General features: G+C 39.3%; 1 protein-coding gene across 1 annotated transcript; it reads right to left on the bottom strand.

The window, feature by feature from the left end:
* Positions 1-777: 777 nt before the first annotated feature.
* GASK1B (golgi associated kinase 1B) lies at positions 778-12827 on the bottom strand (the record flags this gene model as incomplete). The annotated part of the gene is made up of 4 exons (XM_084263105.1): positions 778-985; positions 1272-1498; positions 4885-5099; positions 11831-12827. The coding sequence occupies 4 exons, from the start codon at positions 12825-12827 to the stop codon at positions 778-780; spliced, it is 1647 nt and encodes a 548-aa protein (XP_084119231.1).
* Positions 12828-15067: the final 2240 nt, after the last annotated feature.

Below are 15067 nucleotides of genomic sequence, written 5' to 3' on the forward strand. Positions count from 1 at the left end.
TCAATAGAAAATATCAGATCACCCACCCACACATCAGAACAACCCGTACTGAGAACAGTACATTGTAACAAGTGACTCATGACAAATTGTACTCCATATTGGACAGGTAAAAACTGTATTTGTTGTATTAATTATAATTGTTAAAACCATGTACTTCTCACTCTGTTTTTCATTTTCCCTTCTGTCCAGTGCAAACATCTCTGCATTTAAAAGAGCTGAATTTAGGCCTCATATTTCAAAAGATCAAAATAATTTTTTTTAAAATAAGCCTTTGGAAATGGTGGCACTTTAATATTCATAATAAAAAAGACCAATTCCTGTACCAGATATGTTTGTGTAGGTAGATGCAATGACAGTTTTCATCAGTGTATTAAGTGCTTACAAATTTTTGTTCCCATTTAAATTTGCAATAAAACTTTTAGAGTCTTGGATGAGGGAAGTAAGAGTAATCCAGGCCAACGTACTGAAAATCCTGTTGCTTATTTTCACACAGCTTAACAGAAAGAGTGTTCATGGTACCTACATGTTACTACATTATTTATTGTACCATTTCTTTACTTTTCATTTCATTTCACCAGTGACATAGAAGAGATTGCACTATGTGGAGCTGCAGTGGACATTTAAATGTTGCCTTCAAGCCATGTAAAATTATTTAAAAATAAACTTGAAAGTTTTGGAAAAAAAAATAAATAAGCCTATGAATTAAATCAATTTTACTGACAGTTTTTGCCTCATACAATTTTTTTAACATTATCTCTCAGATAGAAACCAACTGGTTCATTCATTCATGGGCAATACTTTGGCTCCATGTGCATTTATATAAGTAAGAAGAATTTTGGACCTCCTTTCTATTACATCAATAAGCTTTTCAATTCCTTTTCTGCCTCCTTGGCTCTCCCAGTATATTTTGTCAAGGAACAAAGACTGAAGCAACTTCTCACGTAAACGCTGGCTCCTCAGCACTGAAACTGCAGATTCAGGGTATCTGGAAGAGCAAAAGGAATTCATCAGCTTTGCCATCACTCTGAATTGCTGTATTTATGTTGTGATTTAGCAATCAATTCTATGAATATAGACTGCGATTCAGCAAAGGAAGCCCATGCGTGCCCATTCAAACGCATGCTAATTGTGTCTTTCACTGCAGTGGGATTACTCATACATTCTGGGACACATCCTGTAAATCTCTTGGTTCAATGATATCTATTACAGTAATTTAGGGTCTCAAGCTCAAATTATTAATCTTTTCACAAAGTTAGTAACTTAAAACTTACTCATTGATTCCTTGTAGTATTTTGAAGTCAAGATTGTCCTCATTTCTGTCAAAGAAACCCTTATTGTCAATAAAGGCCAAGTGCCTTCGGTCATGCCTTCTCTGAACTATATGTGTCAGGCCAACAGCATCCTGATCGCTACATTTCAGCTTCAGTCCTTGCTGCATGCAGGAATCCTCCTTGAGAGGTTTGAATCCACAACAGTTTCTGTCTAGTCGATTATAGATCTAAAACAAAGTACAGCAGAGTGCCAAGTGAAAACAATATCAAAGTATTTAGGGCAGAGTGTCATTGTAAGACATTGCTCTCTAACACACCTGACAGGAAAGCAAGCTCAGGACAAGTGTAATTAAAGTTGGCAGTGAAATGACGTTGAAGTCCTGGTCCCTCCCCCACACTTCACATACTGTTAGAAGCAATTTCTCAGACTGTGTATTTTATCCATTTTATAGCCATGATTTGTTATGTCAGTAGAAATCCTTTAAAAATAATGGAACAATACCACTATATAACACACACAGAGGGTCTCTCTTTGATGGGACCTATTAGAATAACAGTATGCAAAATAATTGAAAATAATAGTAATGGACACATCAGAAACTGTAAAATGCAAGAGGATTCTGCAGCAATCACAGAGCAGCTTCCCTGAGTTGCCTGTGGTATATACTTTAATGAAATGATGGCCTTGTCTATTTTTTTTCCCATGTGAACCCGCGCTTATTCATCGCGGAGCACTTAGCTGGAAGGAATACATCTGGTCTAACTTTGGCGGTATAAATGTTAAGCTTAGTCATTTATGTTCCCTTCCATAAACAATGACAAGAACGACATTCCCCCAGAGGAAAGTATGCCATTTTAGGATAACCATCTAATACAGGGAAGATAAATCACTCTTTGAAAGTGCTTCTACCCCTATTGACCAGATGAGACACAATACACAACACTGCCAGGGCCTTGAGCACACAAATAGGCACTGGTTGCCCTGAGCAGCGTTACCTGGGGCCCCCAGGACACTATTTAAGCTCAGGCCTGGCATTTTGGGGAGCAGTGGGTGTGTACCTGTTGCTTGTCTAGATACCTAATGCATCTGTATTGCTGCTTGGGGTTCCTGCTCCTACCTTGGAGCTGCCTTGTCTGTGCCTGATGCTCACTGAGCTGTTAATGGGACCTGTGGTGTGTTTCACACCATCCTGCCTGCCATGGTGCTGCCCTTGGCTCCAGCTCATCATCTCTGGGAGCAGCCTTGCTCCTGCTGACTGGTGCTTGCACTGTGGAGGTCTGGTTTGGTGCATATAAGGCTTAATAAGTAACTTCTCAAAGATAAATATTTTTTTTTGTGTTCCTTTTTGTTGTACACTGCTAACTCTCCAAACTGCTCTAAGCATAAAAGCTTTAATGTTTGCATAAGCCTTCTAAAATTACAGCTTCATTTTTGTGGCACTCTGGTAAAATCAACTGTTAGGGCTCTTCTGATGTAGAACTATGTTGCATATTGAAAAGGCCTCCTAATTTTGCTCATCAAATGAAAGTCTGAGAGTTGTTTTGTTTTTTCTTAAGTATGTAATGCTGCTGCCACCAGTCTTGGTGGCAGGGTCTGTTTTCAACTGTGAAAATCCAGAGGAAAGGAATACACTTCCTTCTCCTTTCATGAGCAGCATCTGCAGGCACTATAGCCCCTCTTGCTCACAGTGTTCCAGGTCATGGGATCTCTCATTCAAATAATAAAAAAAACTTGCTAAAAATAGCATCCACACTCCTTTGATGTATAGCCCTAATTCATGTATGCCACAGCCTGTCACATGGATTAAATACATGAGGAGATCATGCTTTTGCAGATAGTCCCTTCATATTATCCTGTATCATTCCAGTGTTAAGACAGAATAATGGGATGCTCTGGAATTGATGTTGCAACCTTAATAGTTTAGCACTGGGTTTTGTCATATATTTATACACATCAAAGATCCAAACCCCCAACATTAAAGAAGCCATTTTATATTTAATGTCCTTATTTCACCTGACTTCTTGAAGAAGGCAAGTGAAGGTCAGCTATAAGCACTTTTTACACTGCTCCTCTTTTTTTATAGTATTTGAAACCATAGATTAGGAACATCTATTATGGGCACCAAATCATTCTTCTGAGGGAAATATGTTTAGTAGAGAATACTTTTCACCATTATTTTTTATTTCTCAATGACTCATAATGCATAGATATTTTTTAAAACTCAGAACATCTTCTTGCACTTTTTTGTTTTAGAGTCTTCACATTCTGCTGCCAATAAACTTGGAAGTTAAATCTGAGAGCACACAGATAAAATTTTCACCTTTAAAAACCATAGTAAGTACTTTCACTCAGATTCTTGTCTGATAGGTAGCTGGGGGTATAAATCACTCTGATATCAGCTACTATTCTAAGATCAATTTGTTTCTCTATTTCATATACAGTTCAGTCCTGTTGGTTCAATTAATTCCTGATGTATCTTATTTTAACTGACTGCCCTTCTGCATAATAGTTCTAATATGTACATTAAAAACTTGGTTTAGAAGACCTTAAAATTAGAAATAAGACAGAACTCATAAGAGTTTTTAAACTGCTCAACAAGAAGACAATGGCATGAAAACATTAACTCTATGACACCCCTATTGCTATAGGGGTGTTACTCTGTTTAGTACCAGAATAATACACATGACTTTATATCAGTTTCTAAGAATTACTTGTTCACAGTGGGATTAAAGATGGAATCATTAGATAAGTGACAATCTATTTTTAGATATAGATTGAATGGCCTGTTCAACATAAGTCTGCAAAAATGTAACTAAACAAATGGAATATCCATTCATCCTAGAATGGGACTGAGAAAGACTGGCTATGCATAAGCCAAGTCATCTATTTTATATTTCAAGAAATGTAACTCTCTCTAAAAAGCTGAGTTACATAAACAAAGAGTGAATAAAACTAGTGCCTGCTGCAGTTTTAAGTAAACCAGTAAATGCTGCATCAGGCAGTCACCCAGACCTTACAGACAAGGACAATTAGAAGTAGAGCTGTAAAATTAGCTTCCAGCCAGGTGGTTCGGTTCAGCCCTTATTAACACAGAGACTGTATTAATATACTGCTACATAATTGCTGTACCTGCCACCACATGTTATGATACCACTGGGCAGAGCCTGGGTTTGGTGTTCGTTGGAGAGCTGATGATTATGTGCAATACCTAACTGAAGAATAGGAGCCATGCAATTCATCAGCTGCTGCTCCACTCTTTCCTTACCAAGTCACTGGCTAGGCATTTATAAAGAAGGAAAAATAACCACTACAACTGTCTAGATCCAGATTTGACCAAAACCACTTCAATCACCCTTGCAGGAAGCATCACACAGTAAAAATCAAAAATAATTATGAACACAGTCAAGAACTATGGTGAAACAAGGAGCCAGGGAGAAACACTATTCTTGCCTCAAGGTGAAGTAAAACAAGATATCTCAAGGCAAAAGCCTTTGCTTCCTCCTATCTTTTTTTTTTTTTAAATAGGGAAAAAGCTAAAGTTACTTTTCTAGGAGTCTCATGTGTGCTCACATGACTTTTGAGGCAGACAGTTGCATTCAGTAAACATTTTACCTGCAGAAGAAAATCAAAGAGTGCCATCTTGGACCACTCATGATGATGGATTTCAGTACAGCCCCACTCAGCTTTGGGAACTTTACCATTCTGCCAGCATTTCTGCTTCAATAATTGCTGATATTGTCCCCAGGTTAGCTTCACTGAAGAATGGGTATTATTATCTGTTGGACTCAGTGAGGAATCCCAGAGAATAACAGGACGGGCTTGACCATCTGAAAAAGGAAAAACACATCGTCAGTATAGTGCAACATTGTCAGACTTTCTTGATCATTCTTCAGACATTGCCTAAACTTCAATTATACCATTTTACAGATGTGGCTGGAAAAATGGCCAGGGACTAATAACTTGACATTCTTTGGTTAATGTGGTCTTATTCCACATCTAAAACTAGACACTGTAGGAATGGAAGAAGCACAGACATTATAAATGCCTTCGGTGTATGGAAGGCTTTCTGTTTGAAGAGATTGTACAAAACCATATATTAAAATAAACTATAAGGTTTATAGGTAGACTATGAGCCTGCAGTGCCTCTGTGAAGCAACAATGTCATTTCCATCTGATTCCAGTCCACTGAAGATGACTTACAAGAGCTGAAAATGCATGTCAAAGTATTTATAGCATAAGGCTACAAATCCTATGCTCAAAGTAGATTTTGTTAACTTTAGTATTTTAATCAAAGAATCATAGAGTATCCTGAGTTGGAAAGGACCTATAAGGATCACTGCGTCCAAATCCTGGCTCCACACAGGACCAGCCAAGTCAGAGCATGGGACTGAGTGCATCGTCCACATGCTGCTTGAACTCAGTCAGGCTTGGTGCTGGGACCACTTCCCTGGGGAGCCTGTTCCAGTGCCTGAACACACTCTCAGTAAAGAACTTCTTCCTAACATCCAACCTAAAATCTCCTTTTCATTGCTGATGAAATGCTGCTGATGCCTTAAACTGTCAAGGATCCAGGACTGACTGTGGCTTGTGTGCACATCAAAACAAAGAAATCCTTTGGTTTTGGGTGGAGAGAGAAGACAAAAATATGATGTCTCAGTACCAAGAGGAGGAACCCTTTAACTGCAAAGCTGCTATTTACTAAATAGCAAGTGTCAGAACACTTTAAAATTTATTTTTATTATCCTGAAAGTCAGTGAACCTAAAGTTCACACTACTGCATGTTGCTGCATATCTAAATGCAGCCTAAATTCTCCTTGTCTGCCATATGCCCATGGAGCCAGATACATATCTGAAAAGAAGTTTTCAAAAAATTGAATGAAGGCAACAAGATTCCACAGCAGCTTCTTCAGAGGCAGACAGAGAATAGCACACAGAAAACAGGTATCAGTGCCAACAGCAAGCTAAAAGCTGATAATGTGAGGGCTCATTCTGTAAGCAGCAAGAACTGTTAAAAATAGATCTCCAAACAGCTGCAGCAAAAAAGCAACTCTTTCAAAGGATGCTGACTGATCTAAAACAGCAGGTACGAAATAATCTTTGCCCATACCTAGCAGGTAAAGATCCAGCTTGTATTCACCAATAGAGCATGATAGGCCTCACACACAATCAAGTCCAAGAGAAAAACAAACTCCTCTCCAAAATCAGAATGTATTCCAGCTTCTCTGCCATGGCTTGCACATACAAGGTAGTCCTCAAGCCAGCTCAACGTGCAGCTCCACCACATCTCTAACCTCCCTCCCAATTGTCCAATGTTTCCTTAAGAACACAGATGTGTCCTTCCATTAGGAATGTCAGTATTTCACCAGGACCAGTACTTCCTGTATCAGCACCATGCTCGACACTCTTTTCTGTGCTAAAGAGAAGTACTGAGCACTCCTGTAAACCAGGCTTTTTCTCTACTGAGGTGCCTGAATAAGTATTTGGGAAATCATAGGTATTTCTCCATCTCTCTTGCTCTGTCTCCATCATGTACGTGAATTTTGCCAAGTTAGGTCAACCAACAGCTAAGCTTCTTTTCCAAACCACTTGGAGAAAATCTGAATAAGCATTGAGAATTATGGCTATAAAGGACAGCTTTTTTCAAGACCAACTCTGATCAATTACTTTTATATTTCCAATAATAGTTTGTGAAACTATTCATTAATTGTTCCACAAACCAAATACGTAAGCGAGCTAACAAAACAAACATCTCCTGTCTACCCAAAAGGGACATGATAAACAATAGTAACATAAGTACTTTAAAAATATTAATAATATCTTGCCAGTATCCACTAAGATACAAAAACTTGATTAGAAGTACAGGAAATGTTTGCATTTCAGAGGAAATGGGAGCAGAAAAGAAGAGCCAAAATAGAATCTTTCAACTCTGTAATATAAATTGAATTTCAGGAATATGAAGCAGCAGCTTCAGTAGAGACCAGTGACTCAAATTCTTGTCACTTGCTGGAAAAACATGAATTAAAGCAGATAAGGGGTCTGATTCATGGCTGCATGAATTGGCATGACCCCACTGAAATCAGTGGAGCTCTTCTGATTCAAACCCCATGAGGATGGGGCTGACGCTAACTGAGCGGTAAAAAGTTAGGCCTGGGTAAGAATCAGAACTTCCTGTTTGATACAGCCAAAACTGAGGACACATCAGAATACATCCAGGGTGTTCTGCGTGTGCTTCTTCCCTAATCAGTTTTATGTATTATATAAAGGGCTACTGCTTTTCTGTTGCTGCAGCTGCATTGCACTGAATCTTACCCAAAGCTGATTCATGTAGCATTATTTTCATCTGACATCTTACATTTCTAGGTTTAATTAACTATCTAAAGATGATCTGCAAGATTATATGGGAAGGATTTTTCAAAACTCATTTAGGAACCAGACTTCTAGTAATTCATATAGCTTTTAAGCATCAAAATAGCTTTGGAGGTACTGTCTCAGGACACCCGAAGCTGAATAAGGTAACACAGGTGAAGCCTCAGGCTGCTGAGGCTAGGCTACCACAAGGTACCCAAAGCGCTGCTCCAATATAATCATCTGAGACATTCACAACCTGCATCACTTCAAAAGTGATTCATCTTGTGCTCTAACCTGTATCCACAGCATCTTTTCTAACTTTTTCTTTGAAAATATTTTCAAATGTGTCTATGAGAACATCACTAAAAAGAGCAAATCTTTCACAAGGCAGTTAAAGCTCTTTCTCAACCTCCATACTGTTCATTGTAAACCAGTACAGTTTACCACTGACACATTTGAAACAGTTTATTTGCCCACATATTACCAGGAGGGGGTAACTGAGTGTGGAGGAACTGAGCATTCCTTAAATTTTAGAGCTTATCTTAAGTTCCAAAGGAAACTATCAGGGACAGAAGCAAAAAGCACAGATAAATTAGGGCATTTTTTTCTTTCTTCCTTCTGCACCTTCTTTTCAATGCTTCTGTCCTGCACTCATATGGATGTCAGCACTAAGGAATGTGTGAAATGTGCATCAGTTGCTCTCTACACTATGGCCTGCATTACTGCCTATACATGAACTTCTTTACCCAACAAAATATTTGGAATGTGCCCTCTGGTACCCCTCCAAGAAGTACACCACAATGGTGTAAGTTGTTTGGGTTGACAGAGAACAGGACAGATAAATTGAAGCATTTTAGAGCATTCTGAATGTATAAGGCAGCATTACATTTTTCTTACTCTTTTCCCTGACTTTAGTGATTCATACTATCTTTGTCTGATTTTGCTTAACTTTTGGTGGGATGGCAAGGGCAGGCTGATCGTGCAGGGTATAAGATGGAAAAAAAAACTATGGCTCCATTTATCATCATGTAGGGGCCAATAAAGCAAAATGACAAGTACAACCAGTGGAGGTATTTATCACATGTCATTCATCTATTTGCACTAAACTAACCATGAAAGGCGTTACTAGAAGGAAGACTTTCTTGCATGTTTTAGGAAAAAGTGGCTCTGAGTAAATTGTGGGTTCCATCTTTAGCTAAAAAAAGCCCAACTGAATTGAGTACACTTGTGCTCACCTGTGTCTCAGCCCAGGATAAAACATATTTAGCCAAATTTAAGATATCTGAAAACCAGGAGGAAGAGAACCGGTTGTTGGACCCTTGGCAAGTGGTGCAACAAAACTTGGCAGCAATAGCTGTGTATTTTGTACCAAAAAGCTGGGTAAAGAGCCCAGCCTTGTTGCAACAACCACAGAACCAGAGTCCTATCCCAACAGCTGCCAGCTATGACACACGAGCAAGCCTACTCCAGCCCATGTCACTCCAGTGGCAGCTCAACCCCTAAGAAACACTGGCCTCGTATGGCTACCCCTGAAAACGCCGGTGCTGAGCTAGAAGCAATACATGAAGTCGTTGTACTGAGCTTCTGTGCAAATTGGTTAAGGTAGGGGTGTGACACCAAGCATTACAAGCATATGTCTCTCCTGTTCCTCAGGTTAGGCTGATCAAGTAATGAAGATTCTGTCCTGCAGATACAATGTGACCACTCAAAGCTCAGACACACAAGTGCCTGCCTCCATTTTTCCAGAATAGACACACTTTTATGGTTATTTCTTGGTGTTTTACAGTCTTATCCTTCTCTGTTTATAGCTCTTGACGTTTTCCCACATTGCAGGTAGCAATGGGAGTACTGAATGTCTACTTGCATGTGCCCAGAATCCTGCTCTTTTATTCCCTAACCCTGAACTCAGAAGGGCTTTGCCCATCTGCACTCTCCAGGCTTTTTACATTTGGCTAACTTAATGCAAAAATACAAGGGAAAGAGTTGTTATACCTGATTTTTCCATTGTGGGTGGAAAAATAAGATAATCCATAAAAATCATTCAGTTAACACTTTAAAGGGTTTACAATTAACTGGGGACGGCAACAGCAACAGACAGAGGACTTGCATACAGTATTTTGCTAGACTTTTAAAAAATAATAATAATAATCAGTGGGGGATTAGTGGGAATAGAGGAAACAGAACCTTTACAGGGATTTACTAAGCAGTGTTTTGAAACTGCTTGAAAAAATGAATGACAGTTTTGAAAAGCCCATTTTTTTTTAATTTTAATGCTACATCAAGCATGTCTTGTTACATCACATCACAACTGAAGCAGGCTAAAGGGATGTGTCATGGAGACAGATATGTCAGTCCAGAAATTGTGTACATTCATGCACACATGCAGTCTCTAATCCTGCATTGCTTTTGTTCCCATATGAATAACCACAATTCACACAAATCACCCCGTAAAAAACTTTACAGCACCCACCTGATCTTAACTTCAATGTGTATGGGTTACAGAAATGATCTCACTAATTGTTCATACTATTTTTAAGAACATGTTTTTGTTCATTATCTCAACACAGATGTTTTCCAGATTATGCCAAACACGACCCTGTAAATAGTTCGAGTAGATATGAGGCATCTGAGTTCCAGAACATTTCCAGGCTAAAGACATGGAGAGACAAGGTACAGTAACAATTCCAAATGCTCTGCTCACCCTTTAGCTGGAAAAAATGAAGTGGGACCAAAATAATGCTATTTCTCTTTCCATCACCTAGCAACGCTGCTCTTGCTGTAGGAACATTGCCAGTTACAAGGAGAAGAAAATTAAAGAGGGCAGGATGACTGTCTCTGTCCCAGACAGTCCAAAACATACTGTAAGTGACAGACACTGAGCAACACAATGCACAATTAGCCTAATAGCCGTTTTCAGAGGCTTGCAGTCTGTCATCTCTGCAGCCACAGCATGCTGCAGAGTTCCTTCAACTGAACTACCTTAATGCCTTATGACAGCTCTATAGCAATAAGTCTTGTTCCTAAAAATAAACGAGGCATAATGTATCTTCCATGCTCTGCAAGTATGAATAATATTCTGAAATCTCTAAACTGTTGTTCCTAGAGATTCATTCACATAGTTGTACAGGCTGCTGAAGGAAAAATTTACAAAGCACGAAGAAACTGAAGATCACTGGGTCATCTTCCTGCTGTCAGACTTTACAAAGTCATTATTGCATTGCTTTTTTTTTTTTTTAAGAAACTCAGGTTGATATAAAAACATTCAGTATAAGCTCATTTCAGGAGCAAGAAATGAACAGCAAAAACACAGCTTGTCACTTTAGCAATGATTCATTAAAATGCAATGTAGTCCTTTTGGATTGTGATTTGTGACTACAAAAATAGCAATTAGGCTGAAGACATATTTAATATGATAGCAATGTTATAAGTAGACTTCTAACTCATATCACATAACTGAAATCTACCTTTAATTTCATGAAAGGAAAATAATTAACATTTTAAAATTTTATACCTATCACATACCAGGGATACTGAAATATATACTGTGTATATTTTTTGTCCATGTTATTTAGATATGTGTAATGAACCTCAAAGTATAGACTAGGATTCACTGAAACATAGTATTGATTTTAATTGCCAGGGGAGAGGGAAGCCTTTTTCCTTTTTAATTTCCTGAGGTATTAGTACCACAAAAGGTAGCATCAAACTCCTGCAGTAAGTTCCCCTACCTCTCTGCCCAGGTGATTTGACTAAATACAAACCCCTCTTTCCTACCAAACAGTGAGTTCTTGTGCTCACTTTCAACAATGTTTTATTGAATTCAAATCTAAAAGATGGGAAAGCTTAAATGAGAAATACCCATTGAATCACAGGGCATTGTGCAATTTCTTTCACCAGTTTCACTTCAGGCAGTCTGTACAATGTAATACGATCTGCAGATTTTTTTTCCTTCTCATTCCAGACTCTCAGGGAAGAGAAACTGTTACTGTCCTCAGCAGCATAATAGTACTTGATTTAAACTTTGGGGGCACTGCATCCTTCAAACTGGACAACTGCACTGCAGATGTTATACACAGATACCAGCTTTACTTCCCTGACGGGGTTAGCTCTCAGGCCTGCAGGAGTTAAAGGTGTCTGCTGCCCTGTGGTTAACATGGGAGAGGGAAGGAAACCTCAGCACCCCGAGCTAAAAGCCATAGGAATGTGTTACCTTGGAAGAACTCAGATCTCCTGCTTACAGAAGGTAAGCTCCTGTTCAGCCCCAAGATCCTATCCAAGTGGAAGGCAAACACCTCGCTCATGTCGAGGGGTCTTTTGACGATGCCGCAGTGCCCCTGGTTACAAGCAGTTCCTGTGGTGCTGGGAGCCCCTGCAAATACTACCAGGAGTGCTTTGTGTGAAGGTACTTCTTGTATGCTCTCTATCGGAGAATCTGCCAGCATGCGCATGTTTAGGATGTCTTCTTTGCTCAGCCACGAGGGAGAGCTCTCGCTGTAAATCCTGATATTGCTTTCCTCAGGCTGGGGCTGTGCCTTTATAACTCCAGACATGCCCCCAGGTCTCCGGTGACCCCTCTCCCCGACTGCCATTCCTTTATGCCTGTGTTCATCCAATTGATGCTTTCTCACCTCCAGACCCACTGCTGCTCTCATTGTGCCCGTGGCATCTGTGGCCCTCCCCAGCTGTTGGGCAAAGGCCTCTTCCTGGCCCATAAAAGTGGCTTTTGGAAAGTGCTTCCCAAAGGACGAAGAGGTTGCATGCTTCTTCCTGCGCTTTGGCTTCACTGTGCCTCTGATATTGGCAGGCTTGCTGCGCTTGGACCGCAGGGTGATATAAACTACATTGGGTGGCAACAAGGTCCCATTGCTACCAAGCTGGGGTTCCTGGAAATTGGGTGGTGACAGGGTGCCATCCAGTGGGATGCCCAGAAAAGGAGTTTGGGCTGCATCTTGGAGACTTCTGGAACTGATCTTGTGGTGTCCTCTTTTGTGCTGGGGTAAAACGTGTCCCACTTGACTGACGAGGAATCCCAGGTAGATCACACACGCGGTACCCACTAGCAGATTCCTCCTTGTCCTCGGGCGCCTGCAGTTCCAGAGCCTCAGAACCCGTGGGGGGCACAGGCAGCAAATAAATAAGTTTTTTATTTTACTTGGCTGATCAAAGGTGGTCATTTCTCTAGCAAATCCACATGATGAAAACAGCATAAAGTCTTCCGTACTTTCCAGCCAGGATGATGATGCATGATTTCCCTTCCCCAATTTCTATTTCTCCTTTTCCAAATAGCTTCCAGCATGGGTGATGGACAGAGGCTACTGATATGCCTGGGAATGTGCTTAGTGCTAAGGATGCCGACACTCCACCTTCTCAAGCCGTTAAATTCTTATCAGCCACTACAAGGGAAGTGATTGGCTTCAGAGAATGAATGGAGCCAGCTACGTAAGCAAAGTTTGCTGACTTGTAGTCTAAAATATCTGAAGTATCTCCTTTGCAAACTGCAAAAAGAAGAGTAGTAGCATTTCTTTACTCACATATGGCATCTGTGGCTTTATATTTTTAAGACACATACGTTCTAGATGAGAGACAGTATGCATCTAGAAATTTGTCAGGATAATTATTTCAATTTCTAACTACAGTATAGATTAGACACCAAAATCATGAAACACAGGCTCAGTTTGCAATTTCAGTTAGCTGTAATCCAGCACTAGAAAAAAAGTTTGTCAAAGCCAGACAATTATCTTCTTTTTCTTATGAGACAAAGTCTTCACTAAGCCTTGTGTTATGGAAGTGCTGTAAATTATACAATGTTAAGTACCAGTAACTGTAGCAGTTACATATGCATATATTTACTAATAGAAAAATATATTAGGAGTGCTGTATTTCTCTAGCTGAATATGACTACAGTTCACATTCATAAACAGACATTAAAAAGGAAAGATGGTTGATTCTTCTCACTCTCATGAAGTCATAAATAGGATCTAGAGATAGTTTTTCAAATAAAATGATGGTGGCTTATATAGCCTTTCAAAGAAATAAACATAGAATAAGTACAGATTGCATATATATGACAATAAAAATATAAACTTACCTATTCAGCTCGACATATTCTTCATTCTAGTAAACTCCTTGGGTTAATAAAAGTAACTTCGTTAATGCTGACGTTCTCCAAGTATTCTAGCACATATTTCAGTTTTAAGTATGGTTCACATTTAGGTATTTCATTGCAAGCTAAATACTGTTTGGAAGCTAACTGTACTGAGAGGTGGCTTGCACTTGAACTGCTATAAGCTGACATGAACCTCACATTATTTTTAAAAAACCCAAAAAACAAAGAAAAAAAACCCCCAAACCAACCCAAACCAAACAAACCCCAGCAACTTCTATTTTAAATTGTCATGAAAAGTCCTGTGAGGTATGTGCCTTCCAAAAGTGCATTCCATCCATTTCTAACTCCTGAGGGCCCTCTAGTGCACTGCATGCAAATGTATTTAAGAAATTCCAATTTTCCTCTTTTTTTTTTTTTGTAAAATAAAAAAGCCCCTTTGAATTTTAGAAGACTTGGGAATCATATGTTCTTGTAATGAGAAGTGAAAAACAGATAGTACCTTTTAAAATGCTATTAACATGCTATTACACAGCTCAGGAGTGTTTCCCATTTGTGCTTTCCAAAATAAGGCATAGCATAGTCTCTATACAGATGGAAAAGCTGAGGCAGGGAAATGTTAAGGGCTTGCGCAGAGTTAACACTGAGACACTGGCAAAGCTCTGACTTCTGACTCCTCGCCTAGCCTAAGTACAAAATAATAATACATTCACTGAATTCACACTGATAGAGATAGTCTCTTCTCTTTGTCATTATCCGTGAGGGGGACAGACAGTTACAGAATTGGTTTATGTTTCAGATGGGTCCAATCTGAATTTTCAAAACTTTGTGCATGGATTTTTTTCACTGGGTATCACTTTTTATTAAAATACGTACGATTAAGATTTCATCATCTCTGTCTTTTACCAAGTGTCACCTGCTTTCTTCCAAATCTGAGTTTTTGAAGGAATAGGGATCGTAATAAATATCTCTGGCCACTTAAGTTCTTCTCTACTTTTAGTTTTTTAAAGTTCAAATTTGATTGAAGGGACACATGCCAAAGAAAGCCAATTGATTCAAAATGCTCCAGAGAAGTGTATCAATAAAGGCAGTAAAGATACGGCTACTGCTGCTTAATGTTTTTATACTTTAAAGAGGCTGCCAGTGATGTGCATTATTCTATCAGCCTCAGATGCTTGAGGGTCCCTCTGAAAGATGAAGGGTCATTAGCAAGATGCACCAGTTTTGCAAGCCCCTGTGCTCAGCAGACACCAAACACAGCTCATGTTGAGAACAGCCTCCTGTATCCTATTTAATATTGGTATAAATTGAGTACAAAATACCAGCAAAGCTATAGGGAAAAAA

The sequence above is a fragment of the Gallinula chloropus genome (genome assembly GCF_964237585.1).
Source record: "Gallinula chloropus genome assembly, chromosome: 4".
In the NCBI taxonomy this organism is placed as follows: Eukaryota; Metazoa; Chordata; class Aves; order Gruiformes; family Rallidae; genus Gallinula; species Gallinula chloropus.